The sequence below is a fragment of the Corvus kubaryi genome, unplaced genomic scaffold (genome assembly GCF_017639235.1).
Source record: "Corvus kubaryi isolate FWS band 111438036 unplaced genomic scaffold, C.kubaryi_AGA036_p1.0 74, whole genome shotgun sequence".
Classification (NCBI taxonomy): domain Eukaryota; kingdom Metazoa; phylum Chordata; class Aves; order Passeriformes; family Corvidae; genus Corvus; species Corvus kubaryi.
This window is the reverse complement of record NW_024582061.1, coordinates 15933426-15961377: the sequence shown is the minus strand read 5'-3', so window position 1 is coordinate 15961377 and position 27952 is coordinate 15933426. Positions and strand designations below refer to the sequence as shown.

At 55.3% G+C, this 27952-nt stretch overlaps 3 protein-coding genes across 8 annotated transcripts; all 3 read left to right on the top strand.

Annotated features, from left to right (window-relative positions):
* The first annotated feature begins 49 nt into the window (after window positions 1-49).
* Window positions 50-4253, top strand: DNAL4 (dynein axonemal light chain 4). 5 transcript variants are annotated; one of them, XM_042050986.1, is made up of 4 exons: window positions 50-125; window positions 1200-1419; window positions 2119-2202; window positions 3101-4253. In XM_042050986.1, exons 2-4 carry the CDS (start codon window positions 1348-1350, stop codon window positions 3263-3265), a joined length of 321 nt encoding a protein of 106 aa, XP_041906920.1. In that variant the 5' UTR covers window positions 50-125; window positions 1200-1347; the 3' UTR covers window positions 3266-4253. The 5 variants fall into 5 exon arrangements, with proteins under 5 accessions (XP_041906920.1, XP_041906918.1, XP_041906917.1 ...); XM_042050984.1 differs by having other exon boundaries at window positions 88-125; window positions 1197-1419; XM_042050983.1 differs by lacking the exon at window positions 50-125 and adding an exon at window positions 488-654.
* Window positions 4254-4345: 92 nt separating this feature from the next.
* Window positions 4346-15633, top strand: LOC121675471 (extracellular serine/threonine protein kinase FAM20C-like). The gene is made up of 10 exons (XM_042050988.1): window positions 4346-8977; window positions 10461-10636; window positions 10724-10802; window positions 11301-11393; window positions 11570-11685; window positions 11998-12178; window positions 12294-12403; window positions 13082-13163; window positions 13261-13320; window positions 13406-15633. The coding sequence occupies exons 1-10, from the start codon at window positions 8499-8501 to the stop codon at window positions 13638-13640; spliced, it is 1611 nt and encodes a 536-aa protein (XP_041906922.1). The 5' UTR covers window positions 4346-8498; the 3' UTR covers window positions 13641-15633.
* A 151-nt stretch (window positions 15634-15784) lies between these two features.
* On the top strand, window positions 15785-26668 carry SUN2 (Sad1 and UNC84 domain containing 2). 2 transcript variants are annotated; one of them, XM_042051254.1, is made up of 18 exons: window positions 15785-15892; window positions 16239-16399; window positions 16992-17164; window positions 17310-17444; window positions 17635-17730; window positions 17923-18016; window positions 18206-18276; window positions 18534-18661; window positions 19016-19237; window positions 19318-19395; window positions 19483-19526; window positions 20586-20751; window positions 20837-21064; window positions 22007-22091; window positions 22182-22297; window positions 22446-22613; window positions 23025-23117; window positions 23226-26668. In XM_042051254.1, the coding sequence occupies exons 2-18, from the start codon at window positions 16269-16271 to the stop codon at window positions 23337-23339; spliced, it is 2142 nt and encodes a 713-aa protein (XP_041907188.1). In that variant the 5' UTR covers window positions 15785-15892; window positions 16239-16268; the 3' UTR covers window positions 23340-26668. The 2 variants fall into 2 exon arrangements, with proteins under 2 accessions (XP_041907188.1, XP_041907189.1); XM_042051255.1 differs by lacking the exons at window positions 23025-23117; window positions 23226-26668 and adding an exon at window positions 22902-23018.
* Window positions 26669-27952: the final 1284 nt, after the last annotated feature.

The window sequence follows — 27952 nt, the reverse complement described above, 5'->3', positions numbered from 1 at the left end:
ATCAGACGCGTCGAGCGGCGCGCTCCGTCCAATGGACGCCGAGGTGGGCGGGACTTCCCGCGCCCGTTGCTATGACAAGCGCGGCTCTTCCTTAGCAACGGCGCTGGGCCGCGGCGGCCGCGCAGGTGAGGCCGCGCCCGGAGCTCCGCGGGGCCGCTCAGCGCCGCTGGCCGAGCTCTTCCTCCGCGGGGCCGAGGGCGGCGGACCGGCGTGGCGGGGCCGCTTCGGGTGTGCGGTCCGCTGGGGCCGCGTTCCGCTGCCTCACACCCTCGGGCTGTGGCTGCGGGCACGCCCCGGGCTAGGGCTGGGTATTGAACTGGCTCCCGGGGGTCGTGCCAGCCAGGCGGGGGTTCTGTGCTGCGGAGGTCGTGGTTTGGGACACCTGCGGGTCCCGCGGCCCCCCATGTGAGGGTTGGTGGTGTGTCTGACTTGGTGCTTTAGCCAACAGCTCCATGTACGTGGCATAAATGACTGGTGCGTCGCCTGACACCGTGTTTGTTTCGTTTTCTTTTTAATATGGGCTCACCCTTGCTCTCCCTGGGTAGGAGAGGAAGATGCTTTGTTGTGGGTGAAAGAACCAGAGGGAAGACCGCGGTGAAATGCTCTGAATCTCTCAGTTAGTGCTGTGCCTCTGCGTTGCCCGAGTAGAGGCAGGTTGGTAATGAGGCCCTGAGGCACGTCCAGAGTTTTTCCATATGGCCCTCCCCAGCTGGCAAATGCTCGGGGATCTGAGGAGCAAGTGCACAAACGAGACCAAGATGTTCCTGTTAAACATTTCCATCCAGACAAGTACGCAGATTCTGTGCCTAAAATACTCCTACCCTTCTCTTGTCGTGTGCAGTTTGAAACTCTTGCAGATAATAGCATCCTGGGAAAATCCTTTTGGAATTAATCAAGAGTGGTAGCAGCTGATATATTGTTCTCTTGTCTCTGTTGAAAGCTGTACCTTGGCTCAGCTCTTCCCTTAAGCTCCATTGGTGCTTCTGGGAAGTGCTGTGCTCCTCACTTATGGAAAACGATACGGTTTAATAATTTGTTTGCATTAGTGGTCTATGAGCTAAGGCTCTCAGTGGGGTGTGAAGGTGGTGTTGCGGAAATGGCGAGTGAGATAGCATGATATTCTCGTAATAGTTTCATTTGCCTATTGTTTTAATTGAAAGCCATCTGTCTCTTGCCCATGTTTATTTTTGTTGAAGCAGTGTCCTCTCAGCCAAGAAGTGACTCCTCCTGCTGAAGCCGGTCAGAGAGGAGCACAGAGCCCTGTTCCTCTCAGCCGGCTGTGCCGTAGCACTTTGCTGAACTCCGGGCAGCCCCTCCTCCCCTTCCTGGACTCTCTGTGGAAGGAACATGGAAGAAACTGAGGAGGAAAAAAAGGACGAGGCTGATTATAAAAGGCTTCACAGTTTTCCTCTGATTAGGGTAAGGAGGGGGATGGATTACACATTTACCGGTGTCAGAGATATGAAAATCTGCCTTCATTCTTACTATCCTTCTCCCACTGAGTAGCTATTGTGAGAACATGTATACTGATGGTCCTGTGGAGGGATCCTGGTTGTCACTGCTGCTTTCTCCCTGCCCTTGACCTCTCCCAGGGAAATCTAATAGCACTGGTGTTCCCCATGTCAACCAGAGGAAGCCTGGGGCAAGTGATCCATCAAACAGATTGAGAGCACGCTGCCTTTGGAGCCCTCTCCTGTGTTTTGGATGCAGCTTGCTTTTTTGTCCTAGAGAAGCTGGAGCAAAAGATCTTGGTAGCCAGACAGATAGCAGCAGCAGAAAAGGCTGTGTAATTTAAACTTTTTACTCATATAGCAATAATTAAGGACTGTGGCTAAAACGGTATTAACATGCTTTCCCTTTATCTTACAGCAGAAAAACTGGCAAATGTCTTGATCTCCTCCTTTAAGCTGTGCTTGCACAGTGCTAGTTTTCATGTAGGTAAAGAAGAATTCCTCATTGGCTGGAGGAATGGTTCACTTATAATGCAATAAGCCATTTTCATATTTACTATGTCTAAGCCTCCAAAAGAGCCAGTGAAGAAGTAAGACCGACTTACTGTTGTCTTGTGTCCAGCTCTTATTTTTCTGCTTAGTTGCCTTGTCTGTTTGCTCTTGCCAGCACTCGGACATGCCGGAGGAGATGCGCGTGGAGACCATGGAGCTGTGTGTCACGGCCTGTGAGAAGCACGCCACCAACAATGAGGTACTGGCCACCTCCCAAAATAGGCAGCCCACTGTTACTGCAGCTCAGGGCACCTGCAGGAGCAGGGTAAGAGTGCAGGGCAGAGCAGAGTCAGGTCCTGACATCCTATTACTCTCTCTCTGCACTGAGCTAGGGTAGAAGGAGGCAAAGAGCTTGGCTGGACCTCAGATTCAGTTCCCTTGGTCTGCAAGATCCGTAAGAGCACTTTGTAGACGTTAGTAGTGGTGCTGGCTCCCAAACTTTACCTCCTTGCTTTTCCTGACTTCCTGACACATGCTTCCACTCTGTTCATAAAATGCCCTGTGTCCTGAGGGCTTGGTTCAGAACTGTGTGGAGTCTCTTGTTTTGGGGATGAGTATATGAAATTCTGTTAAGTATTCCCATTTGGCTTTAGGACCAACAATAAAGGGAAAACATACCTTGCTTTATGGGCAGGGCACCGCCTGTCACTTCAAAATCTTCCTCTGCTTTTTTTTTTTTTGGATCAAGCAGAGTGTGATCTGGGAGAAATGAGCCTTTTAAAAGTCAGCCTACTTTCAGTGTTTTGGTAATTACCTGGAGAAAAATAATGGACTCCTGTAAAAATAGCTGCAGCTTAGTGACCTGAATCTCCTCTCATGGTCACCGCAACCAGCATAACTCCAGCAGCATCTAAAGCAGAACAGCAGAAGTGATGCAGTTCATTAATTGCTCCTAGCTGCTGTGCTGGAGGCTGCTGAGACCAGTTCTACCCTTGTGTGTACCTCTGGGGAGCTCCCAATTCCTGTGGTGCAGCTGCTATACCTGTTGCCCGTGGCTTGAGTAGTCTTAAAGGGAGGAGAAGACTATGGGGATATTTGCATAAAACCTCCCTGCTTGCTTTATCTCACCCTATGTTCTCTTCCTTAACATTCTCCAGAGTGCTGCCAAGATGATCAAAGAAACAATGGACAAGAAATTTGGGTCCTCCTGGCATGTGGTGATTGGGGAAGGTTTTGGCTTTGAGATCACTCACGAGGTGAAGAACCTGCTGTACATGTTCTTTGGTGGCAGCCTGGCCGTGTGCGTCTGGAAGTGCTCCTGACCCCTGGCCGGGTCCCAGACTTGCTGAATACAAGAGATTTCTTCCTGCTCTTGACAAGTTTTGTATGATCTGGAGGTGGGGCTTTATTTTTAATACTTAAATGTCAAGATTTCTTTTTTTCATACTGACGTAACAGTTCTGTGGGATACATAAAGTTGGGGTGTGTGTGTGTATAAACTTGCTAAACTGTCCTGTCCTTGCTTGTGGGATTTCTCATCTGTCTGGCTCTTTCCTTGGTGTTTGAGCTGAAGCAGGGGAGAGATGAGGAATAGGTAATCTCACAACACACTACATGGCAGCGCTAGCAGGGGAAAGCAAAAGCAAAAAGGTGCTATCTAGCCCTATGGTTTTTTAAACTCCCACTTATTCCACATAATTTCCTCTCTCCTCTGCTTTCTCCACTACCATGCAGTATGGCTCTGACCAGCACCTGTCTTTCCTCTCTCTGGATCTGCTTATACATTCTTCCTCCCTTCTAAGATGTCTGTGCAGACCTGACAGCACCAAGGGTCTCCCTTCAGGCTGCCTGTGGAGGTGTGAGCCACAGGGAAGCAGTCCCAGCTTGCCCTTCCCTGCTGTTTTGGGAGGGTACAACAGCTGAGCTGCCTGAGTGTAGGAGGTTGCTATGCAAACTGCCCCCTCCTTTCTCACCCACAGCACACGGAGACAGCATGAAAACACAGGCGGCTGACAACGCCTGGGGAGTGGGTGAGAGCTCTTTTTAAGGCTCAAATGCCTCCCTGTCAGTTCCTGGGGGTGTTGCAAGTGCTGTGTACTTTCAGCATCTTGTTTGGAGGCTGACAGAGGAAGGAGGCTCCATGTGAAATATAACTTGGTCATCAGAAACCCAATGTCTTTCTTTTAGCCTGTTTCAGTTTTTAAAACCGTTGGTGTTGGAAGATCGAATGAGCGTAACTATGTTACGTGTATGGCTTATTTATAAAACCTGGGCAACTGTGTTTTTACAATAAAAGTTTAGTAAAATGTCTTTGCGTGCGTTTATGTAGGCCAAGTGGTTCAACAAACATGGAAATAAGTAAGCAATGGTGTAGCACAGGCAGAGGACAGTGACAGATCTCCATCCTGCAGATTTCCTGTGTGACTCTCAGCCTCCCTGTTTTGTTCCTTTTACCAGGACAAGCCACGATGGTGAGGAAGGTTGCCAGGCCCATGGTGCTGCTGGCCACATCCTTCTGTCCAGGCAGCTGTCTAAGCAGTAGCAGCAAGGGAATGTAGCTGTGTCTGCTGCCCCACCAGTGTGCCTCAACTCTGACCATTGGAGTCTCATATTTGTGGCTTCCATAATTTTCAGATTTCCTCTCAGAATGTTGCTAGCTGACACTTCTAGTCCATAGTTCCAAGTCTGAAGGATCTTTCTGCATTAATGCCTGTGGTGGATCAACCTGGTCTTACAATTCCTTTTGTTCCTTTTGTAAACCTCAAGTGTTACGCTAGAGATGTCCTTTCTCAATTTCATTATGTCAGGGAGCCAGAAATTGGAGTAATATGAAGACAACTAAGAATTATTTCAAATTTGGACCATCTGTGCTTTGCTGGGCCAGGGTAGGTTGGTACCATGATACCTGCCCCATGATCAGGATTGCTGTGCTGTATAGAAGAGCCCAAATCCTTTGAGCTATCTCGTTGTGCAGTTGCTCTGTGTCCCTCCAGCTGGCTGCCTTTACATGAAGATAGTGCTGTTGACAACACTTTCTGCAGCTGGCAGGTGGAAAAGATTATTTCCTCTTCTGCAACTTTCTGTCTCTTCTAAATTCAGAGGAAGAGGTAAAGCCAGTGTCTTTGGAATGCCCTGTACTGGAGTAGGATGATACCTTCAGCCATACCACGGTCACTTTAATCGTGCCTCTTTCACACTAATGAATAATTAACTGCTCTGTGCATATGCAGAGGCATGCTGCTCATGGGCATCTGCAGGGTCGTGGTGACCTGCAGATGACCACAGGGAGCTGCTGACCTCAGCACACAATCTCTTGGACTTGCTGCCTGTTTATCTTTTTGGCCACCAGCCGACCCAAGCTAATGTCTCTGTGACCTGCATTGGCAACAAGGGAAGGGTGACTGCTCCCCAGCCTTCTCAAAGCCTGAGTGTGCAAACAGATTGAGGTGAGCTTTGTGTGAATGTGCAGCAAGTCAGCTTCCACGCTGCCATTCTTGCTAGGTAAGTGCAAGGTGACTCACAGGAGAGTGGCAGGCTGTTTTTGTTCCCAAGGGTAACAGCTTTCCTACAGGAAGTTACCATGAAGAGGCAAACCCTTGTTAGCTGGTTTGCATGCCTGTCGTTGGCATTGTAGCTGAAAGCACAAGCCTCAGCGCCAGAAAAGCTGGAGAGGGACTTCGGAAGGGCCTGTTGTGATAGGACAAGGCTTAGAGGTTTTAAACTAGAAGAGGTTTGTTCCAGATTGGATATCGAGAAGAAGTCTTTTAGAATGAGGGTGGTGAAACACCGGAACAGGTTGCCCCAAGAGGTGGTGAGTTCCCCACCCCTGGAAACACTCAGGGATTGGTTGGATGAGGCTCTGAGCAACATAATCTGGTTCAAGGTGTCCCTGCTCATTGCAGGGGCATTGGACTGGGTGACCTCTAAAGGTCTCTTCCAACCCAAACTATTGATTCTATGATGCTTTAGAGCCTCTAAGGCCTCTCTACTTTTTACTATAAAATTGCTCTGGATGATTTTTACTTACGGATTTTCAGTGGAAAGTTGGCAACAGTTTGCTTGCTATTATGTTTCCCTCTCATTTCATGCCCCCCTGCATATTGCTGCCATTACCCATCAAAGCATCAGGCTGAGTCAGATGTAGAAAATGAGATGAAAAATGGAGAGTGATGGATGGGTGCCAGCCAAAATGACTTTTTCTATCCACCCGTCCCCTAAATCTGTGATAGCAGCTCAGAGGCTGTGCCTCATGACTTCATCCCTCCCTGCTGAGGGGAGATGGGAACATCATTATCAGCTGCTGCTGAGTCCTGATTTGGAGCCGGCAGTGAAAATGTCCTCGGATGTAGGGCTCCTCCTCCGCCCCAAAGGTGACTTGAATCTGCTGGGAGGATGGAGGAAGAGCTGGAGGGGGGAGATGAGAAGAAAGAGGTGCAAATTCAACCACGTCTCTATGATGATGTCATGGCAACAAGGTACACCGAAGTGCTTGTCAGGTGATCGGGGCAGGCTTTGAAGGTCTCCAGCTCTTCTCTGTTGCTGCAGGCTCATGTCTGACTTGCTGAAAAATCTTTTGGTTAATATTTAATGGCAGTATTGAAGTGCTAAGGGTGGCAAATGCCTCACCCAAGCCCCCTGCCTTTACTTTCCACTGGGATGCTAAATCAGGGTGATGTGGTAGGATTTTAAGCTTCAGTATCTGGGAATGGGACTAACAGTAGGGTGGCTTCAGCCCATAGGGTCCCTGTGCCTATCTGACTAAAGGACATGAGAAGGAAGTTTCTATCCCCTCCAGCCCAGTTTGGAGCTGGTTTGGGGCACCAGAAGGAGGAGGTCTCCAGGGCTCACTCTGGAATAAAGAAATCCGTGGCCCTGCTCCGGGAGCCGAGCCCAGGTCCTCTGATGCGATCATTTAGTACACGGAGTGGGTGTTTTGGTTGGTTGTTTTTTTCCTGAGCCATGACCTAATGATCCCATGTTCCAGCTACAGCCCCTCCTAGGGGCCTTCTTTCTGAGCCGTGTGTCCGGACTGAATTCAGCGAACTTCCCGAAGCAAGACGCTGTGTTCCCCCACCCAGGGAAGCCATCTGCTCCCCTCCACCAGCTCCTTCTGCGGGCCTTCGAGCTCGCCAGCCGGGCTGGGAAGCTGTCCTCCTCCTCGCCTGCCCCGGCTCTCCTCGGCCATCTTGTTAGCAGAAGGCAGGGAACGCGGGGCTGGCTGAATCTGGGGCGGTGATGGTGGCAGCCGGAGGCGGTTTCCAGGCAACTGTCGCGCCGTGGGACACGCGAGCCAAGAACGCCGGGGACGCCGCGTTCCCAGCGCGCCGCCTGGGAGGGGACCGAGACACACACGGAAGGAGCCCGCACAGGACGGTGCGGGGAGGGCAGCAGAATATCCCCTCCTCCCCTCTGATCCCACTCCCCTGGCTGGGAGTGAGGATTTGCAAGCTGGCTGCTGGTGCACCACGCGACAAGGAAGGACTATATGGTGTATGGGATTTCACATGCCTTCTGCATCCTTTGGAAGATCAAAAAGAAATATTGTGCCAGACTCTGTACCCCAGCCCCCAGACTTTTTGCAGGTGGTCCTGTGCTTCTCTGTCCCTTATCAAATACAAAGCTCCACCCCTACAAGTCATGAACCATTTTTGTGTACGCATCCCAGCTCTGTGTCCCTGGGTGTCACCGAAAAAGTGAATTTCTTGTAAAAGGAAATGCTCTTCCCTTCCACAAACTGCCAATCCTGCCCAGCACTTGGTGGGTCCCACTGCTCCTCTGTGCCAATGCCAAAGGCAGTATCCCCACTCCTGCCTGCCTGCCTCCCCTACCTGCTTTAGAGGCCCTGGGAGCATCCCTGCCCATGAAACTCAGCAGCCTGGTAGCCCCTCCTTACACGGCCTGCCCAGCATTTTCCCTCGCAGCAATGTTGATACTCCTCCCCTTTATTTTACCTAGTTTGAGTGGTTTTTGAGAGTGGGCTTGAGTACAACTGATTTTGAATGGATGGGGAAGAGTGATAAAATTGATTTGGCCGAGCAATGGGAAAAAAAATTCTTCTGGATTCTGAGAGTACAGCTATGATGAACATGGGGAATGGGGCTACATAGTGCTTGGCAGGGTGTGTGCTGCAGAGGGGCAGAACCATTTTAATGCCCTGTGTTCAAGGAAATGTTCTGCAGCCCTGTGCAGGTGGCAGCACAGAGAGACAGGACAGTAGGAGGTCATCTGCACCCGTTGCTGTCCCTGAGCCAGCCTTGCAGCTATTGATTTTGGAACTTGCCCTGTTCACTCTAACCTTGGCAGTGCCAGCTTGACCCTTATCAGCACTGATAAACCCCACCACAACCTCCTGTCCCCTCCTGGTGGTGTCACACTGTGAGGTGCCGTGGTGACAGATCGTTCCTGTCACTCTGCCTTGCACCAGTTGCTCTTTAGCTGCAATGCTCTAAATCCAGGAAACCTCTCTCCTATTTTTGCACGGAGGCTGTAGCCACACCAACATTTTAAACCTTGTGTGGATGGCCATCCCTTGCTGAGCATTTTGTATGAGGAAGGATGCGGTGCCGGCTGCAAACGCTTTTCCAGAGGAAATTTAAAATCAGCCTTTTCTTTCTTCTGCTCTTGGCCCTTCTTGTGCACCTGGTGATGGATTTTGCTCTCCCCACAGCCCACAGGCCGTGTGGCTGTGATACAAAAGCACCAAAAGCTGTGGGTGTCCTGTCAGGCAGCCCCATGCCAGCTGGCCTCAAAAAGCTGAGCCTGCGAATCCTTCAGGATTTCAGTGGAAGCAATGGCTCCTTGGAGAAAAGTTCCCAGCCATGGAGAGTGGGGCTGCATGTAAGGGCTGGAGAGCCAGGGGTCCAACAGCAGCACGAAGAGGGGAATGCAGGGTGGACCAAGGGATCAAAGCTGGCAGCACTCTTCGAGCATCCTCTTTACAACATCCCAATCCCAGAGGTGACAGAGAAAGACAAGCTGTTTATCGTCAACCCCATGGAGAAGTTCAGCCTGCACAGCAGCGGGAGTGACAAATGGTGAGGAGCAAGCTCAACTCTAGCTTGCATTTGGGGGATATGTGGACTTGAGGGGACAAGCAGCAGGGACCAAACATGTTGTTTCCTTATGTAGATCAGCATCCTACCCCAGAGGGGCCCCCATTGCTAAGCATGCTCTTCTCATATCTTAAATCCTCTCCTAGCCCTGAACTTTTGGGCTGCTACCCATAAGCTTGTAGCACACAGCAAAGCCAAAGGCGACTCTTGAATTATTCACTGTATTATGGATATCTATTAGGTGATCTCCTCAGCTCCTTCCTTTCCCCAATGCAGGCTAGCCCTTAGTCTCTCTCTCTGTATATGAGGAAGTCCCTACTCCAGATTTCTAACCAGTTTTATCCCCCTCTCTTGGTATGGTGAAGATGCAAAGCCTGCAATGTAGGTTGCCTCTAACCGTGAGACTGTTTCTGTCCTGCATTTTGCAGGATATTGCCTGACCTCTTTAGGCTCAGCCGTATGGTGAGCTCACTGCTGATGGCTGTCTATTTTTATCTTTGGACTACTAACCTCTAATTAGAAGGGAAGATATTAAAAGCTTTATCATTGTAACACATAGCATCTTCCATATGGAAAGCACACCTTCCAAAAGTGGTGCCTGCTAGAACTGGGAGAGAATAAAAGCTGGCTTAAGAGCTGTTTTCCACAAATGGGTATTTGCCTTGTCTCTGAGGACCACCTATCGGTAGCCTTGGGTCTGGTTTGATGAAATCGATGCACAGTCTGTGTTTTCCTAGAGAGAGACATGGATTTGGGTTATAGGTGCCTTAGGCTAACTGTGCCATTGTGGTGCCTGTGTGTGCTAGCACAGAGGTGGGGCAGATACCCCCAGGGGCTCCCTTGAATGCCAGAAAACTGCAAATTTGCAGGATGCACAGAGACAGGCACAGTGCTAACCCAAACTTATCCCCCTGGGGAAACCAGGGGTGTGTGATAAACCCACCCAAGGGGAATGGGGTGCTGAGGACGGGAGTTCAGGTCAGTGCTGGGGATGACTGGAAAGCTCATGCTTCTCCACCCTTGTTCTGTGGACACACGTGTGTCCCCAGTAAGCACATGGAGGGGTGTAGCAGATTGTACTCCTGGGAGCTAATCCATTAGGGAGAAACAATGAGGTGATCTGTTCCGGCAGGGAAATAAATGCATGGATGAGAGAAGCAGGATCAGCCCAGGGATTTTCCATGGGGAATGGAAGAAAGACATTGTGTCCCATCCAGCCATGCTGGTGGGTCTTTCTGGCCACCGACTTTGTGTGGGATCTGCCAGGTGCCAAGGGCCCCGTGGAGGCCATATAGGCCAGGGGCCACCATGAAACCTGGAACCCATCCAGGCCTTGCTCTGGGCTTTCTCCCCATCTCACCCTCCATGCACTGGCTCCCAGGAAAGGCCCGGGGACACGGGACCCATCCTGTCCCAACTAAAAGCTGTCATTGTTGTTGGGGTGGTGGTGGCTGTCGGGCTGCAGGGTCAGCAGCAGTAAAGCCGAGACGCTCCTCCCGACAGGGAAGACGGCCTACGACACCTACCCCACCTGGCTCAAATTCCATGTCGGCATCAACCGCTATGAGCTGTACCCCCGCCGGGACCCCTTGCTGCCCACGCTCCTCCGGGATTTGGCCACGCAAAGGATCGTCAGCTCGGGTACCATCTCCCTGCCTGCACCCCTGTCCACAGCCCTGCCCCCCTGCCTGCTGCCTGCCTCCCTCATCCCCATGTGCCTCCTTTCAGTCCAGAAGTCTGGCGGGACCCAGCTCAAGCTCATCATGACGTTCCCGAACTATGGGCAGGCCCTCTTCAAGCCCATGAAGTGAGTAGAGCCTGGGACAACCCTATACCTCGCCCACATGGTCCTGTTAGGTAGTGAGGAGTAGCCAGCTCATGGAGGGAGAAATGGAGAAATGCTTCACGCGCTGCCTCGCTTCAGCACCTCCATCCCAAAACTGAGGCGAGCAGAATGGTCCCCTTTCCCTTGCCTTCCCTGGCCGTGCTCGCTGCAAACTGGATGCAGCTTGTGATGGGGTAGTGACCTCCAGTGGTGGAAAGAAGAAGGTGGTCCATGAGGACCATCCAGGAGCCTCCAGTCCATGAGGGCTTACCCACCCTTGAGTTGGAGGCAGGGGTTGCATGGGAGCCTGGATAGAGGGCTTGGAGCCACACCACCCATCAGGAAGTGACTGGAGGAGACTGGGTCTGGCTGTCTCCAGTGTCACCAGGGGACAGAAGGGGAGTGGTGGTTTGGAACTAATCCCATGCTTGGAGTGCCCCCATTCATGATGATTGCCCCCACCGTCCTCTCTCCTTCCAGGCAGACCCGGGACCAGGAGACCCCCATTGATTTCTTCTACTTCTCAGACTTTGAGCGGCACAATGCAGAGATTGCAGCCTTCCACCTAGACAGGTGAGCATAAGCTTTGCATCCAACCCTGCCCTCCCATACTGGCAAAGCACCAGAGAAACTGCTCCTTCATCCCACTTCCTGCTCGCTGAGGGATGTGTCTCCTGTCGGTTTTAATAACTCACTGTGATTAAACCAGCTGAGGTCAGTAAGAAATGGTTCCAAGTTCTGTGTTTCAGGATCCTGGATTTCCGGCGAATCCCCCCAGTTTCTGGTCGTTTGGTCAACATAACAAAGGAGATTCGGGATGTCACCACAGACAAGAAACTGGCCAAGACTTTCTTCATCTCCCCAGGTGACCTTTCATGCTCTCCATCCTCTCCTGTGGCCACCTGGATGGAGCTCACCTGGAGCTCACTGCTGCTGCCCTGGCTCCCCCCACACTTGGACAAACTATCCTGCTGAGGACTGTTCCAGCTCCCATGGTTACCCTGCCACAGGCCTGTGCTCCTCACAGCCTCCCTTGCCATTGCTTTGCTAGTGGCACATGGCCAGAGTGGATGGTGGAGCATCCTCCCCTGGCTGCTTGCTTGACCACTCTGCCTGGGGGTCGTGGGCTTGTTGCCTTCCTTCTCTTTGTCAACCTTTGCTTTGTCCCCATGGCCAGCGGGTAACGTCTGCTTCTATGGGGAGTGCTCCTACTACTGCTCCACCGAGCACGCCCTCTGCGGCAAACCGGACCGGCTGGAGGGCTCCATGGCTGCCCTGCTCCCTGACAAGACCCTGGCCAAGCGCCGCTCCTGGCGCAGCCCCTGGCGCCGCTCCTACCACAAGAGCAAGAAGGCTGAGTGAGACGGGGCACGGGGGGTGTGGGGACATGGGCCAGCAGAGCCATGGGATGGCAAGGGGCTTCTCCACAGCTGCTCTCATGGCCCCATTCCCCTCTCCGGCCTCTGCCACCAGGTGGGAGCTGAACCCCAACTACTGCGCTCAGGTGCGAGAGACACCGCCCTACAACAGGGGCCGTCGCCTCCTCGACCTCATCGACATGACCATCCTCGATTTCCTCATGGGTGAGCCCCTCCATGCCTGTGCTGAGGGCTGTGGAGGTCCCTCAGGACCAAGAGGCCCAAATGGCTCCATGTCCTGTGGTACCATGTCCTGCGAGGTCTGTTGACCAAACTTGTTCAGGCTGCAGTGAGCCTCAGTCTTACCCACAATGAGAGCACAGGGCTGTGCCACGAAGGCATTTCCCAGGCAGAAGTTGAAGGTCAAGAGATTCTAGGGACATCCCAGCTAAGTACCCTGGACATGGGATGCGCCTTCCAGCACACTGTCACATGCAGCCCCTGGAGAGCCAGAGGCGGAGATGATGCTGCCCAGGGCTCTTGCTGCCTCTCCTGTGCCTGGGCCACTTCTTCCTCCCTGCACTGTCCCCTCACCGGCATCTGACTTGGAGAGTTTCCCATCTCCTCATTCCTGGCCACCCAGCCATGCCTTTGCCATTACTTCTGCTCCATTTGCCACTGTTGTCCCTCTGTGGGGCTGCTGGGATGAGAAGGGGCCTGGAGGCCATAGGGTCTCTGCTCAGTTCCCCTCCACGGCCATGGCCACCAGATGGACACCCTAGAGGTGCCTCCAACCCTTTCCTCCAGGCTCTGGGTTTCAGTCTCACACCAGGAGTGTGCTCCATGTCCCTGCTCTCATCTCCCAGCACACAACCTGATGGCAAATTTGTTGGCCCGCCACAGGCAACATGGACCGGCACCACTACGAGACCTTTGAGAAATTTGGGAATGACACTTTCCTGCTCCACCTGGACAACGGTCGTGGGTAAAGTTGGGGAGTAGGGGGAGCAGTCACAGCAAAGGGGGGTGTCTTGCTGAAATGCCATCCTGACACCTCCCGGTGGGCTTCTCCCCACCCCCAGCTTCGGCACACACTCGCGTGATGAACCGTCCATCCTGGCCCCCCTCCAGCAGTGCTGCAGGTAAGGGGCTGCCACCGCCCCCCCCGGATCTGCTGTTGGGGGGAGGCTCCTCCTATTGAGACCTCTCCCTCCTCATCTCTGGCAGCATCAAGAAGTCGACTTACTTGCGGCTGCAGCTGCTGGCCACCCAGCCCTACCGCCTGAGTGACCTGCTGCGGGAGGCGCTGGCCACAGATCCACTGGCCCCTGTCCTGGCCGAGCCCCACCTGTGGGCACTGGACCGGCGCCTGGGGAAAGTGCTGGCGGCAGTGGGACACTGCCTGGCCAGGGCAGCCCGCCAGGAAGAGGTGCTGGTGGATGATGTGGGGTCATGGGTGTGATGGGGGGCTGGGAATCCTGCTGGATTGGGGTGTTTTGGTGTGCTGCCAAGGATGATGTGGGGATCGATGTGCAGCTCTGATTCTGTGTAGCGTCAGCTTTTGATGGTGCCAGAGCTGGTGGCGTGATGAACCAGGAAAGCAGGTTGTAAGGATAGCTGGGACAGGGAGGGAATTTAAATAAAAAGGTTGGTCTAGTGGAGAAGACACGAGCTGTGATCTTCCCCATCAAGGCTGCTTTCCCAGCCCTGGCCTATCCTCACGTGCCTGGACGTGTCACTTCAGCCCTCCAAAGCCTTTTAGGAAAGGGTAGGGATTTTTCCTGCCTTTCCCCGGCAAGAGCTGCCAAACTGGAACAGCTGGCAATCTCCTTCTGCCGCACCCCCGCCCCCAGCATGGTGATGCCGTGGTGACCCCCAAAGAGAGCCGAGACTCCCCACTGCTGGTGTGGGGAAAATGAGGCACAAGCTCCCAGCCACTCACTTATCTTTGCCCCAGTCTTCCCACACCCACTCAAAAACTCCCATGGCTCTGGCATCACCACCTCCTCCACAGGACCAGGGATGCAGCAAGGACAAACCCCACTCCCCCCAGAACATCTTCCCAAATCCCCTGGGAACTGCTGCTGACTCCCTTTATGCCTGAAAAAGTGGCTCCTGAGGAGGGGATGGATTGACCTGGGGCTGTGCACTCTGCTTAGTGCCTGGTGGCTCAGCACCCAGCTTATCCCCTGAGCCTCCCGGGGGGGTTAATCCACGCAGGGGTACGTCAGCTGGAGCAGGTGCCATTGTGACAGCTACTGCCAGGGTACCCAGGTCGGGACATGGGATTGCCATCTGCATGGCCAGAGATAAAGGTGCCACTGGGGAGGGGAGATGTCCTCTGTCCCAGACAGACACTTGCAAAGGGATGGGTAGCCACAGGAAAGGGTGAAAAAGGGCAGCTGGCACAGTGGGAGATGAAGCTGGAAAAGCTAGGCAGAGATTTTGGCTGGAAAGAAAAAGGGCTCAAAAGGAAGAAAAAAAAAAAAAAAAAGGAGACAAAGAGGATCTGTCTGCATTACACAACGGGGCTGGGGACGCTGAATTGGGGTTTGTTGCAGTGTGCCCCCCCGATACTGACAGCACGTCCTCCTGCTGCTGCACTGGCTTGTGCCCCAAAACCCAGGACATGGAGGAAAAGGTTTCAGGGCTGTTTTGCAATAGGTTCCTCCCCCTCTGCCAGCTTCATTTTTTTTTTAACTCTTTATATAAGTACCTTTTTGCCCCATACCCAAAGCCGGCGGGACCATTCTTGCACCGTGCCTCACAGATACGGCCTAAACAAACCGTGTCCAGTTACAGGTTCCCCTCCCTCTCAGAGCTCCCCCAGGCAAATCTTTTTCCGAGGCGCCGTCAAATTTAAAACGCGGGGCGTGGGAGGGCGGCTGTCTTTTCAGCCTGGTGAGTTTGCTCAAGGTCCCAGCTGTGCCGAAGCGGTTCAAGGTCCCATGGGAGCAGCCCAGTTTGGCTCAGACGCCCCTGACGAGCCAGCCCATCTGCCCGCGGGGGAGAGCGATGGCAGCGGGGTGTCTGGGGCCAGTGGCCCAGGGAGCAGCAGAACACGCCCGCCCAGTCGAGGCGGCGTGGGCACACGGGTGTCGAGCGGGGCTGCCCACGGCCCAGGGACAGGTTCGGCCGTGTCGCCGTGACGGGTGGTGCGTGGGGTGCGGGGATTTCCCACCCCACCAGGACCAGCAAACCACGCACCCCAACAAAGCCCAAACGGGGCTGGGGTGCAGCCCTGCACCCGGGAGCTCCCATTTTGGGCTGGCATCACCCACGCCCTTGGCTGGCAGTGTGGGCTGACTGCTGCTCGTGGTGGACAAGGCAGGAGGAACCCCAGGGGTGAGGTGTTTGGGGACCAGGTCCTGGCGGGCAGCAGAGTGCGGATGGCCCCCATCATGGCCCCCCCACCCCCCCAAAATGATGAAAATAAAATAAAATGAAATAAAAAGAATATGCCAATGGCGGTAATAATAATAAATAGCAATGATGGTGGTGATAAAGAAGAGGTCCCCAGAGGCCGGGGGAGCGGTGGCTGCTCCCTCTCCGCGGCGGCGGGCGGGGCGGGGCGGCGGCGGCGGGGGGGCCCGGGGGGAGGGCGGGGAGGCGGGTGCCGCCTTCCCCCGCAAAACAAAAGGGAGCGGCGGCGGCGGCGGCGAGAGCGGCCGGGGAGGGCGGGGGGGATCGTTCTCCGCTGCCCCGTACTTGCCGGTGGGTTTGCGAGGGGGACGGCGCGGCGGGGGCAGAGCCGGGGGGTTGCGGGCGGGACGGCTCGTACCGGGGCCTGGGGGGGAGATGTGTGGGGCCGGGGGTAGCCGCTCCACGCGTGGGCGGTCCGCGGGAAGGGGAAGGAGGCGAAGGGGTTTATCGGCCTGTAAGGGGAGGCGGCTCCATCCCGGGGCACCCCACGGCCGCCAGCTCGGGACGGTGTTCGGTGTGGGCCGGGACCCCTGCCACAGGGGTGGGGTCTCCGCGAGTGGGATCCCGCCGGGTGCGTCCCTCCAGGGACCCTCCCACTGACACTTGCCTCTCTCCCCCGCCCCCTCGTCACCCCCAGGTGAGCCGAGCCCCTCTCCGTGCTGCCGCCATGTCCCGCCGCAGCCAGCGCCTTGTCACCACCACCCGCTATTACCCCGGGGACGATGATGCCACGACCAGCAGCAGCAGCACATCCCTGCTGGGTGGGACACAGCTCCCCTTCAAGGAGACCACCGGCAGGTTAGTGGGGGGTAGGAGTGGGGGGGTTCCCCCTGCCCAAATCTGACAGGGGCGGGGTATTCCATCCCACACCGGGGATCGGGCACCTTCCTGGGTGGGGTGTGGGGATAGCTTGCAGAAGGGAGCGTGACGGCCAGCCTGACGCATTCCGGCATGGCCGCGGCCGCCTGGGCACTGGCTGTGCCCCTGCTCCAGCGAGAGCCCCGTTCTCCCTGCCCGGGCACCCCTGCGTGCCCACGGGCCCGGCACAGGAGCCTGCCGGGGTGGCCGGGTGCCAGCTCCCAGCTGCAGCTGGATGGCGACAGGGAGGAGGAGGAGGGAGGGAGGGAGGTGCGCTGCAAGTGCCGGCCGGAAAACCGCAGCGGTGCGAGCGGAAGCGGTGCCCGGGACGGGCGGGAGGCCTCCGCAAAGCAGAGCTTGCAGCCTCCGAAAGCTGCCGCCATCCAGTGTGGAGGGAAGTGATGCTGGTCGAGGGATTAGAGTGAATTCCCCATTTTCCCCCATGGGTGCACTGTGACACACACCGCCCCCCCCCCCCCCCCCCCGCCCTGTAACCACACATGCCTGATGAGCCTGTTCTCGCCTCCTGCAGGACGATCAGGAGGAAATCGAGTAGCACAAAGCGCCTGTCTCCCGCCCCCAGCACCCAAACCTCCTACTACAGCGAGTCCATGATGAGCGAGTCCTACCTGGGGGGCAGCCGGGGCCTTGCTGCCCTGGGCAGCTCCATGCTGGATGATGACCTGGACAGCAGCACGTATTGGGGTGAGCCTTCCCACTCTCCCAGGGCAGCTGGACCTCCCGGGACACTGGACAGTGTTGGGGCAGCTGCCCGGGCTGGCTGGCTGGGTTGCTTCTTGTGGAAGTGATGGTGGGTGGTTTCTCAGTGGAACTCCGTGTTTTGGGGCAGGTGGGGAGCTCTCCACCAGGAGGAGAAGAGGCACAGGGGACACTGAGTCCAGTAAGATCAATGGGGTACTGGAGAGCAAGACATATGACACCTACACGTCTTCATCTGGGTACTCCTCGGAGGACGACTATGCTGGTAGGGATGCACTAGTCTCTCTTTAGTGGCAGAAATGCAGGGGAGGCATCCCCAGGGGGAGCAGCCCAGGGCCTGGCTATACCCAGTGTGCTGCCAGTCCCCACTAGATGCCACCCACAGTGCAAAGCCTTTGCTGTGGGCAATGCACTGGGGTGCTGTCTGCATTGGTGACTTGCTTCTTCCTTTCCAGGTCACTATTACTCAGGCCAGAGTAGCTCCGGGTCAGGTCTGAGAACTGCAGCCTCCCGGGTGGGCTCCTTCCTCTGGCAGGTGTTCACCTCCCCAGGTGAGCGGAGGGCTGGCAGGGGCACTTCTAGCAGCAGTGTTCTTGCCAGTCAGTATCTCTACTCTCCAGGTGCTGTGTATGCTATTCCCTGTTTGGGTGGAGGGGTTTTATCCCCTTGTTGGTGTCACCCTTGGGCATGGAGGGGACATCTCTGCCAGGACTCCTCATGAGGCTTGTTTTTTCTCCTGGCAGTTCGGTTCATGGGGTGGCTGTTCTCGGGGCTGGCAGGGGCCTGGCACCGCCTCACCGGCACGGCTTCCCACTTGCACAGCATCCCCTTCTCCAGGTGAGTGTGGTGCTGGGGGACACCAGGATGGGGAAAGCCTGCAGGACCCTGGAAAGGGGAGGCACATTTGGGGTGGTGGGTGTCTTGTGCTAAAGCCTGGCTGGGCTTTGCTTTCCATCTGGCCCCCCTCCAAAGGTGGGGGAAGGTGACTGCAGTCCTACAGGCACCTCTTTCTTCTCCGTGCTCCAGGCGCTACCCACGTCTGAAGAGGTCCCTGCTGCTGCTGCTGCTGCTCCTGCTCCTCGCTGCTGCCGCCTACGGTGAGTCAGCCTCACTTGATCTGCTGCCCTGAGATCTGGGGCAGTGCAGAGCATCCCACTGCCATAGCTGGGGGATGGGATGGCCTGGAGCTCAGTGCTCATGGCTTCTGGTAACCTGGTCCATCTGCACCCGCATGCCGGCGTCCCCTGGTAATCCCAGGGGATGTTGATGGCTGAGCCTCTGCATGTCCACCCTGTCCACTACTGTGGCCTGTTACCAGCCTGTGGTTTTGACCATCTCATCCTTCTGTGCCCAGGAGCTTGGTACTTCTACCCATATGGGCTGTCGACACTCAGCCTGCCTTCCTTCGCATGGTGGGGAGCTGGAAAGCTTTCCTCCTCCTCCGATGTTCCTGGGGCAGGGGACCTGACCACGCTGGACCAGGTGAGCTTCAGCAAAGGCATGGTGGTGGCCCAGGTGGGATGAGTGCCTTGCAGGGAGAGCTGGGACGGTGTGATCTGTGGAACAATTGCTTCCAGGGTACGAGGAATGGTGGAGAATGGGCCAGATGATGGCTCCACATTGGCTCCCCCAGCTTGTGGCCATCTCACTCTTGGGGTGTCCCTGGGATGGAGCAGGGAGAACATCTGCCCTCTCCTGGGACGCAGCAGATGAATAAGATGCCACTGACTCTGTGGAATGGGTGGGAATAGGTGGTCAGGGTTCCCTTGTGCAGGGGTCCTATGGAGCAGACACTTCCCTGGAGGGCTGCATCACACCCTGTTGTTGTTGCTGCAGGGGGGGCACCGGCTCCTGGCTCGCTTCCAGTCCCTGGAGAAGCGCTTTGAGGCACTGGAGGCCGAGCTGTCCCGGTGGGAGCTGCGTCATGGGGCGGCAGCAGTGACAGCAGGGGGAGAGCCACCCCCAGGGGACATCCTTGCGCAGCTGGAAGGGCTGGTGAGCCGCCGGGACGCGGGGCTGAAGGAGCATCTCCGCACCGACATGGCCAATCACCTCCAGGTGAGGGACGTGGGGAATGCAGGGAGATGGGGGCGTGCAGGGCCAGGCCCTGATAGTCCACCCTGTTCCTCATCCTTCAGGGCGAGCTGGATGCCCTCCGAGTCCAGGTGCAGAGGGATTTAGACGGGCGCCTGGGGAAGATGGCACAAGCTTCTCGGGTAAGGTGACAAGCGTGTGGTGGTACCTGGACAGGACACCCTCACCAGTGGTGTCACGGGTCTCACCCCTTCTTCCCTTGCTGGCAGGAGATGGAAGCGCGTTTGCTGGAGCTGAACTCAGAGTGGCAGAGGTAATGCTGGCTGTGGGGCAGAGCCATTGCTCTGCTAGGGGCTGGCAGGTAGCTGGATGAATTTCCCTCAGCCAGGCTGGTTTGCCTGGGACAAGAGAGAGAGATTGAGAGGCATAGTGTGGGGGGGGAAAGGAAAGAAGGAATATGTGGGTGTCTGTGGGAGGCAGCACTGTGCCCTTCTGGCCAAAAAGGTAGTGGTACCTTTGGGTGCATTAGGAAGGGCATTGCCAGCAGGTTGAGGGAGGTGATCTTGTCCCTTTACCCAGCCCTAGTGAGGCCACATTTGGAGTGCTGTGTCCAGTTCTGCACTCCTCAGCAGTACAAGGGAGACATGGAGCTCCTGGAGCAGGTCCAGCAGAGGGCTACAGAGATAATGAAGGGACTGGAGAATCTCTCTTATGGGGAAAGACTGAGGGAGTGGGACTTGTTCAGCCTTGAAAAGACACAATTGAGAGGGGACCTCAGCAATGTCAGTGTCTGAAGGGAGAGCGACAAGAAGTTGGAGCCAGGCTCTTCTCAGTGGTGCCAAGCAACAGGACAGGAGGCAATGGGCAGAAACTGGTACACAGGAAGCTCCACCTGAACATGAAGAAAAACTTCTTTACTGTGCAGTGACCATGCACTGGAACAGACTGCCCAGAGAGGTTGTGGAGTCTCCCTCACTGGAGATATTCCAGAACCATCTGGATGCAATCCTGTGCCATGTGCTCTAGGACCCTGCTAGAGCAGAGAGGTTGGACCAGATGACCCCCTGTGGGCCCTTCCAACCTGACCCATTCTGTGATTCTGTGGCTGGCAGCAGGGCTCCAAGGGCAAGGGCGGCAAATGACCTTTGCCACTGTCATTTTGCATCACTGTGAATGTGGCCCTTCAGCCAAGGCCACAAGCTGGGGATGCTTTCCCATGGGATACAGTAGAAGAGGTTCCTGCCACTGGAATTAAAACTGTGTTTGGAGATGGGGTTGAGCATAGGTGATGTGGGATGAACCTCTTCCTCCAGTTTGCAGAGGAGAGCTGGGCCTGTTGGCATGAGGCTTTGTTACCTTTCTCTCGGCACAGCTCGGTGCAGGAGAGCCTGCGAGGGACCTTCCGGCAGGAGGTGGGCAAGCTGGAGCAGGAGGTGGCAGCCTTGAGGAGGGAGCTGGCAAGCCTCAAGTCAGACCAGGAGGTGATGGGGAAGCACGTGGAGGGGATACTGGAGCAGCTGAAGACAGTGCGGGCTGATGTGAGTGCCCAGTCCCCAGCCTGTTCGGCAGAAAGGCAGTCAAGGGTCGCTGCCCCAGGGCTGAGCTCTGCCCGCACTGTTTCAGGTGGAAGCGCAGTTCCCGGTGTGGATCAGTCGGTTCCTGTCACAGTCCCAGCAGGATGGTGCCGCTGCCTTCATCCTGCAGCGGGAAGACTTGCAAGCAGAGCTCCAGGCTCTGGAGCGCAAGATCCTTGCAAAAGTCCTGGAGGACCGGAGACTGTCGGCACGGGATGCTCAGGCTGGGATTGGAGTGGCCCTGAGGCAAGGAGGGACTGCAGGAGTGACAGAGGAGGTGAGTGCTGGCCTGTGCCCCACTTCATGTGTGCAGGGGGCTGGCATGTGTGCCTGGCAGGTGGCAGAGGCATTGGGACAGCCCCCACAGCTGGGACATTGATCCTGGGCTCACAGGATGCAGGAGCACCCTTGAAACACCTTCTCGGGCTGCGCCTGCTCTCTGCTCTGGAAGGGGTCACAGGTACCTGCAGCCCTGCAAGGCTCTTACTGTCTTAAAATCCAAGCTTCTGCTCATGCATCCTTCACCCAGAATGTGGGACAGGTGCCAACGAGGCTTCCATGGGTGGAGCATCTTGCTTATCCTCATTCGTCAGCAGCGCCGCTGAGTTGTTTGGTGCAAAGCATTTCGGCAGAATGACACCAAGGGGAAAAAATGAGCCTGCTTGCTTTGGAAAGAGTTGCTGGCAATTCCCTGTGGAGGTAGTGGAGGGAGGGATCAAGCTGGGATTAGCAGTCCCCATAGTCTGTGCAAGCTTTGTGCACTCCGTAAAGTTTGGACCCAACATGGTGCTGTGGGGTCCTAGCTCCTTAGGCTGGGTTTGTCTCCAGGTGGATGCTCCAGCCATTTCCTCCTTTTCTGGGTGGGAGGAGCTCCCATCAATCCTGTGGGACAGGGTGGGAGGGAGCAGCAGATGATTTCCGGGGTGTCTGGTAGTTCCTCTCCTCCCTCTGGGCCAGCCCCTCTTGAAGACAGGCAATTGCAGTGTGCCTGGGCCCTGCCCCTTCACTGCACAGCTCCTCTCCCCTGGAGTATTTTTAGCAACCTCTAAGGAGGCTTCCCAGCCAAACGTGTGTCCTCTCATTTTTGCCGCGGTGATTCATCCCCTGGCTGTTTTGTGGGAAGGTCCTTGCACCCTCTGTCCCTGCAGGGGCAGGCGGGTGGGGGGCAGGATGCCTGCCCCAGTTCTTCATCCTCCTGTGCCCTCTGCTCCCACTGCAGCAAGTGCATCTCATCGTGGGCCAGGCCCTGAAGCGCTACAGCGAGGACCGTGTGGGGATGGTTGACTACGCCCTCGAGTCAGCAGGTGGGTGGTGGGGACGAGCCAGCTGTCCTGGGGAGGTGACCACAGGGTGCTGGTGTGCAGCTCACCTGCTGCCATCCTCTCTCATGCCAGGGGCCAGCGTCATCAACACTCGCTGCTCAGAGACCTACGAGACACGGACAGCGCTGCTGAGCTTGTTCGGCATCCCCCTGTGGTACCACTCGCAGTCCCCCCGTGTCATCCTGCAGGTGGGCTCTGAGAGGCAGGACTGGGCTGCTCCTCATGTGGGTGTTTTAGTGGTCTTTGGCTGTTGCTCCAAGCCAGCAGCCAGGCTGGTGGGAGAAAAGTAACACTGATGGTGGTAACGTTGCTGGTGTCTCACTTCCATGCTCATAGCCAGACGTCAACCCTGGGAACTGCTGGGCATTTCGTGGTTCCCAGGGCTTTGCTGTCATCCGCCTCTCCGGCATCATCCGCCCCACGGCTGTGACGCTAGAGCACATCCCAAAAGCCCTCTCACCCCAGGGGACCATCCCCAGTGCCCCCAAGGACTTTGCTGTCTACGTGAGTGCCCTCGCCCAGACCTGAGGGAGGGGTGGGGGCCACAGTGGGAGGGCCCTGGAAGGGAGGGATAACAAACCCTATACCTGGCTGTGGGGTGCTCCGGGGGGGTTGGTCTTATCCTGAAGAAGAGGAAGAAGCAATGCTGGTGGGGGGAGGGGCAGCACTGGGTTTCAGAAAGAGTTTGAGGGGACAAAAGAGCTTGAGTAGGTGTAACTTTTGGTCTTCCCCCTTTTCATCCTTCCCCACTGGTCCCTGTTCCTATTTGTCTATTTTGACCTGGAAGAGCAGGAGTGGGGGCCAAGCATGCTTGCGTCTCCCTCTCCCTCTTCTGCCCTGAGTGTGTGCATCACCTCTGGTTTCCCTCTCTGATGACCCCTGGTTCTCCCTTTATGCTTCCCTGCCCTTCCATAGGGCTTAAAGGAAGAAGGAGAGGAGGAGGGCCTTCTCCTTGGACAGTTCACCTACAACCATGATGGCGACCCCATCCAAACATTTTACTTGGAGGTAAATGCTTGGAGCACCTGACCCCTGAGAAGAAAATGGGGCCTCTGGGGTCTCTGAGCCTCACAGAGCTCTCAAGGGCTCAAGTTTTTCTTTTCCCTCTTCCCCAAGGGTGACTCCATGGGCACATACCAGCTGGTGGAGCTCCGGGTGCTGAGCAATTGGGGCCACCCCGAATACACCTGCATCTACCGCTTCCGTGTGCACGGGGAGCTGGCGCACTGACCCCCGGCTCCGCGCGGGATGAGGATGCTGCCAGGCTGACAGCAGCAGGGGATGCGTCTGGTTCACTGCTTCGCACGTAGAAATCCTGGGATGTGCCAGCAGCCGCCCCAGGAGGCTGCTCCCCTGGGGGAGGAGAAGAGCTGCTGTCGAAGGGGTGAGGCTTTCACTCTTCCAAGGACCGGGGTGGTGAGGCAAGAGCATCCCACGTGGGTCCTAGCGCAGCCTGGCTCGTTTTCAGTGCGTCTGGGACATTTTAACTTTTTAAGCTAACTTTGTATCGGGTCTGCGCTGCCCCTTGTCCCTGTTGTCCTGCTCCCTCCTGCTGGTGTGTCTAGCATTGCCAGGGCTTGGGAAAGGGGTGTGGCATTTTGTGATGTGCTTCATGCAGGCTTGGGTGCAGGAGATGGGTGTATGTGTGGGATTGTGGTGCTTGACTTGGTGCTGCCAGAGTAGGTGGGAGCCACCGGTCATGGCTACCAAGTCCCCTCCACACAGGGTCACTTCTCTTGCCTTGGTGTTGGTTTGGGTAAAGATCTCCAGCCCTCCAATGCTGGGCCGGCAGAGAGGAAATAAGACAGTATTAATGAAGTATTAACATAAAACTAATGGTTTGGGGCAGCAGGAGGAGAGGAGTGTGGCACGTGGTGGTGGCAGAGCCCATCTTGCTGCTGCCATCCATCCACTCAAGCCCTCCTGCTGCCAGTGGCTGAGTTGGGTCTTGGCGATGCTGTTGGCCTCCCTGGCTGGCTGCCTCCCCAGTGTTAAGCTTGATGATGCTATTGAAAATTCCTGTTGCCTGCTTTTCCTTTGGGGTTTGTTCTGATACTTCTTTTTTAAGAGGGGTGGGGAGGGGAGCTATTTTCCAGTTGGGTTGGGGTGTTGGGGTGGGTTTTTTGGGGGGGGGTTTGTAGTTACAAAGGGAAAAAAGACTTTTTCCATGCAATTTGTACTTAACCAGAGAATGTTACATGGTGCCACTTGGATGAGTGGCTTAGATGTGGAGAGGGCTAGAGCTTTGTTTAGTAGGAGAATAGCGCACACTGTAGGATAAACTAGAGTAAGATGAGCAGAGCTGTTTAAAATACGGGCCTCAAGTTGTTGGTGGCTTGGTAGCTGGACTTGGAAGCTGGGGTCCTCTGTGGACTGCTGCTGGTGGGGTGCTGGAGGCATTCCTGCCCTCCTTGCTCCGGATGTCCTCCGAGACTGCAATGCGTGGCTGTGGCCTCCTGCCCATGGCTGCATCTGTATATACTTGACTGTTAGCAGCAAGTGGGAGCTGCTGCCCCAGGGCTCTTGGGGGGGAGATAGATGGGGCAATCGCCAGGGCTCGCAGGTGCCAGCCTGCAGAGCCACCCCCGCCTGCAGGGCTCCCTCAGCTCCCGGTCCCCCATGGCAGATGGCTGGTGCAGGCTGACCTCCTTTCTCTTGGAAGGGCTCCCTTTCCCTCCTGCCTCTCCTCACTGGCACTGCACTGTTCTCTGAGCCCTGGCTGTGGGAGGGCTGGGCCAGAGCAGGAGGGGGAGTTCTGCCTGCAGTGGGCATGTGAATCCTGCCTGTACTGTTTGGATGGGAGGAGGCAGAGTGGGTCTTTGCAGGGAGGATGCACAGGGACCTTCCCCAGGCTGAGGAGTGCCAGGGCCATCTGGCCCCTCCACCTCCTGGCTGCCTGCATCACATAATTTGGCTTATGTTCTTGGATGGTGTTAACAGCCTTCAGCTTTGTGTTGTGTTTCATTGAAAGAAAAGCTAAAGGGCTTGTGGTCAGTGTTTCAGCCGTGTCCAGTGCTGGTATTGTCCTTCCCCTGGCACCATGAGAGCACCATGTATTGATTCCCACTCTCGTGATCTCTGCTTGAAGCACTGTAGGCATAGAGGAGGAGAGGAAGGGGCTGAAGAAGTGTCTCCTTTCAGCATCCCCTGATGGGCAGCAGGCAGAGCTGCTGAGCTGTCACTCCCTCCATGCCAGCCTGGGAGGGGGAGGATGGTGGCAGCACCTCCCTTCTGAAGGGGTCTCCTTGCTCCAAGCAGGGGAAGTGAGCCCAGGGGGCAGAGTCCTGTCTCCAGCAGGTTAAATTTACCCTGTGGAGCCTCTTGCAGAGCTGGGAGGCCCTGCTGCAGGGAGAAAGCTGACCTGGAGCCAGATCCAGGGACTATAAATTCGCTCCTATATTGAGCATAGTCTTAATTCTTGGCATCCACAGCCAAAGTTATTTTAAACTTGTCTACAGCTGCCCGCTTGCCTTGGAGTCATGTCCGTGAGTGCACTGAGCACATGGAGCTGTGCTTCTATGAATGCCTAGACCTGTTCTGGGCTCAGCAGACCAGCTCCTGTATTTATTTGAATCATAAAGAGAGAGCAGAGATGAAGCTCTCCCTTTTTCTCACCTTTCTCTGGCTGCTGGAGCAAGTGCCATAACCATGAGCCCGGGAAAACCCCTTTTCTTATGTTCCTTCTGGCTCCCTGGTCTCTGGCTTGGACTGTGAGGGCAGACAAGGTCTTTGCCCAAGAAAAATTATTTTGTGGTAAATCAGGCATGCTGGTGAGAGGCAGGAAAGGTGACCTCTTCCCCTGAGAATGGAGTTGTAGTGGGATCTCTGTTCCTTCCACGTGGGTGTTAACTGCTGTGTCTGGGTTAGGGAGCATTTGGCTTTACAGGGCAAGCTTGCCCTGTCCTTTAGACATGAAAATCTCTGCTGTTGTAAGTAAAACTCCCTGCAGACACCAGTGAGAGCTCATCCTGAGGCTTCATGCTCTTTTCTAGCTGGTTTTGGAGGCCTCACCATGCCATCTGTGTGAGGATCCCCAGGAACATATGCTGAGGCTACACGTGGGTTTTCAGCCCCCAAATTCAGCATCAGTGCTGGGCTGCAGCCCGAGCACCTGCACTGCGTGCCCAGGGCCGCTGGCTCTCCAGACTGTAGCTTGTAGCATTTCTGCAGCCCTTCCGAGAACTGCAGAAGAAGAGGGCACGTAAAACTGCTGCTTCAGCATGTGCTTCTTTGCCTGGGGGTATTGAATCCTAGAGCTGATGCCAAAGATGAGCCTGGTGAGGCAGGAGAAATGCAGAACAGCTGTGGGAGCAGATTTCTCTTATTTACTCCATTTCCCTCCTCTATTCTCTCTCCTTCTCAGTTTGCCCTACACACATGTTACGAATTAGCCCTGCAGAAACAGATGGTTACAGACAGGAGTTTGTGTTTGATGCTGTAGCCTGTTGCAAATGCTGCACTGGTTTGTTCCTTTTATTTTTTAATCAACAGATTGTAATTTATGCCTATGCAAGAAAAAAAAAAAAAGACCAAGACAAATAAATTATATCAAAACTGCCCAGAGTGGTTTGGATGTTTCGTAACTCTATTTGCTGTTGGGAATGATGCACAGCTATTAGACAGACAAAGCTATTCTTGTAGCTCTTCTTCTACGCAGTTTTATGGCAAATCCTTATTTTTGAGCCCGATGTACTAACTCTAGGGCCAGCAGTTGTCACCTTGTCATTGAGCAGGCCTGAGGATGCAAAAACTGCTTGAAACAATGGTGAAAACAAGACTTACTCCTAAAAACTCCAATTCTTTGGGACTTCATTGACTTCTACTAGACTTAAGTCTGTGATACTGTGGCTGTCCTCATTCTGCAGTCACCTCCCAAGCCTTCCCGACTGCCTTACCATGAGCAGAGCCCTGCTTGGCCCCAGGGAGCAGCAACCGAGGCAGGGTTAGCAGGGACAAAGCCTGACACAAAGCCCCATTCAGGGTGTCTGCATGCTTCTCTTTTCCTTAACATGGGCTGTTAATTACTCATTCAGCTACAAAGCAAGCAGAAAGGAAGTATTTAATTTTCCTCAGCATGAGGAAGCTAGAGCATAAAAAAGCCTGAAAAATGGGAAATTGAACTGGCTTGAGGAGGGCCACAACCCTGTCTTCTTAACCTGGGGCTGGAGGCAGGCTTATGTTGAGGAGTACGCATGCACCTCCTCCCAGACAGCCACTCTAGGGCCAGGCTTGCTCTCTGCTGGCCCTAGACCCGCCATCTCCAGGAGAAGGGCTGTGTGGGCCTCAGCTCTGGCTACCACAGCCCAACACTTACCTATGAAAGGGCTGTGCAGAGCAGAAAAAGCCTTTGCGAACCTCTGAGATCAACTGAGGAGGCAGAAAAAGGCTCCTTGCAAACCCTGGAGAGACCCACTGTATTTGCAGGAGCAGGTGAGGTGCAAGTCCTAGCGAGGTCCCAGGGAGCACAGCACACAGGCACTGCAAGGCACTGCATCCGCCAGCAGTTTCTCTCACAGGGCTGGCCCCAAGTGCTTTGTTAGAGCTGCTCTTCACGCCCACTCGTACCCATCTCACACACCACAGCTCACACCACACCCGTGTTCTCATGTCACCACTCTGCCACCGAAGTGCACTTCATTTTGGCCAGAGTAAAAGCTACCAGGGCTATGCAGAGGCGCAGCAGCAGCTCTCCTGTGCTGTGCCATGCCCTGCCCTGCTGTCACTTAGGAGCATAGCCTCTTCTCTTGTAGCCAGCAAAAGAACCTGGTGCTAGGCAAACCTGCTTCCTTTGGATTTCAGCCTGATTTTCCAGAGGGACAAAAATCAAGAAGCCACACTTTTAC

What these genes read in the sequence shown, in the direction of transcription:
- DNAL4 (XM_042050986.1), top strand. Translation starts at nt 1,348, where the DNA reads ATGGAAGAAACTGAGGAGGAAAAAAAGGACGAGGCTGATTATAAAAGG. An exon ending in ACAGTTTTCCTCTGATTAGG is followed by an intron (nt 1,420 to 2,118) that starts GTAAGGAGGGGG and finishes TGCTCTTGCCAG; the next exon opens with CACTCGGACATGCCGGAGGA. An exon ending in AGCACGCCACCAACAATGAG is followed by an intron (nt 2,203 to 3,100) that starts GTACTGGCCACC and finishes AACATTCTCCAG; the next exon opens with AGTGCTGCCAAGATGATCAA.
- LOC121675471 (XM_042050988.1), top strand. Translation starts at nt 8,499, where the DNA reads ATGCGGTGCCGGCTGCAAACGCTTTTCCAGAGGAAATTTAAAATCAGC. An exon ending in CACAAGAGCAAGAAGGCTGA is followed by an intron (nt 12,179 to 12,293) that starts GTGAGACGGGGC and finishes CTCTGCCACCAG; the next exon opens with GTGGGAGCTGAACCCCAACT. An exon ending in CACCTGGACAACGGTCGTGG is followed by an intron (nt 13,164 to 13,260) that starts GTAAAGTTGGGG and finishes CCCCACCCCCAG; the next exon opens with CTTCGGCACACACTCGCGTG.
- SUN2 (XM_042051254.1), top strand. Translation starts at nt 16,269, where the DNA reads ATGTCCCGCCGCAGCCAGCGCCTTGTCACCACCACCCGCTATTACCCC. An exon ending in CCTCGCTGCTGCCGCCTACG is followed by an intron (nt 18,277 to 18,533) that starts GTGAGTCAGCCT and finishes TTCTGTGCCCAG; the next exon opens with GAGCTTGGTACTTCTACCCA. An exon ending in CTGAACTCAGAGTGGCAGAG is followed by an intron (nt 19,527 to 20,585) that starts GTAATGCTGGCT and finishes CTCTCGGCACAG; the next exon opens with CTCGGTGCAGGAGAGCCTGC.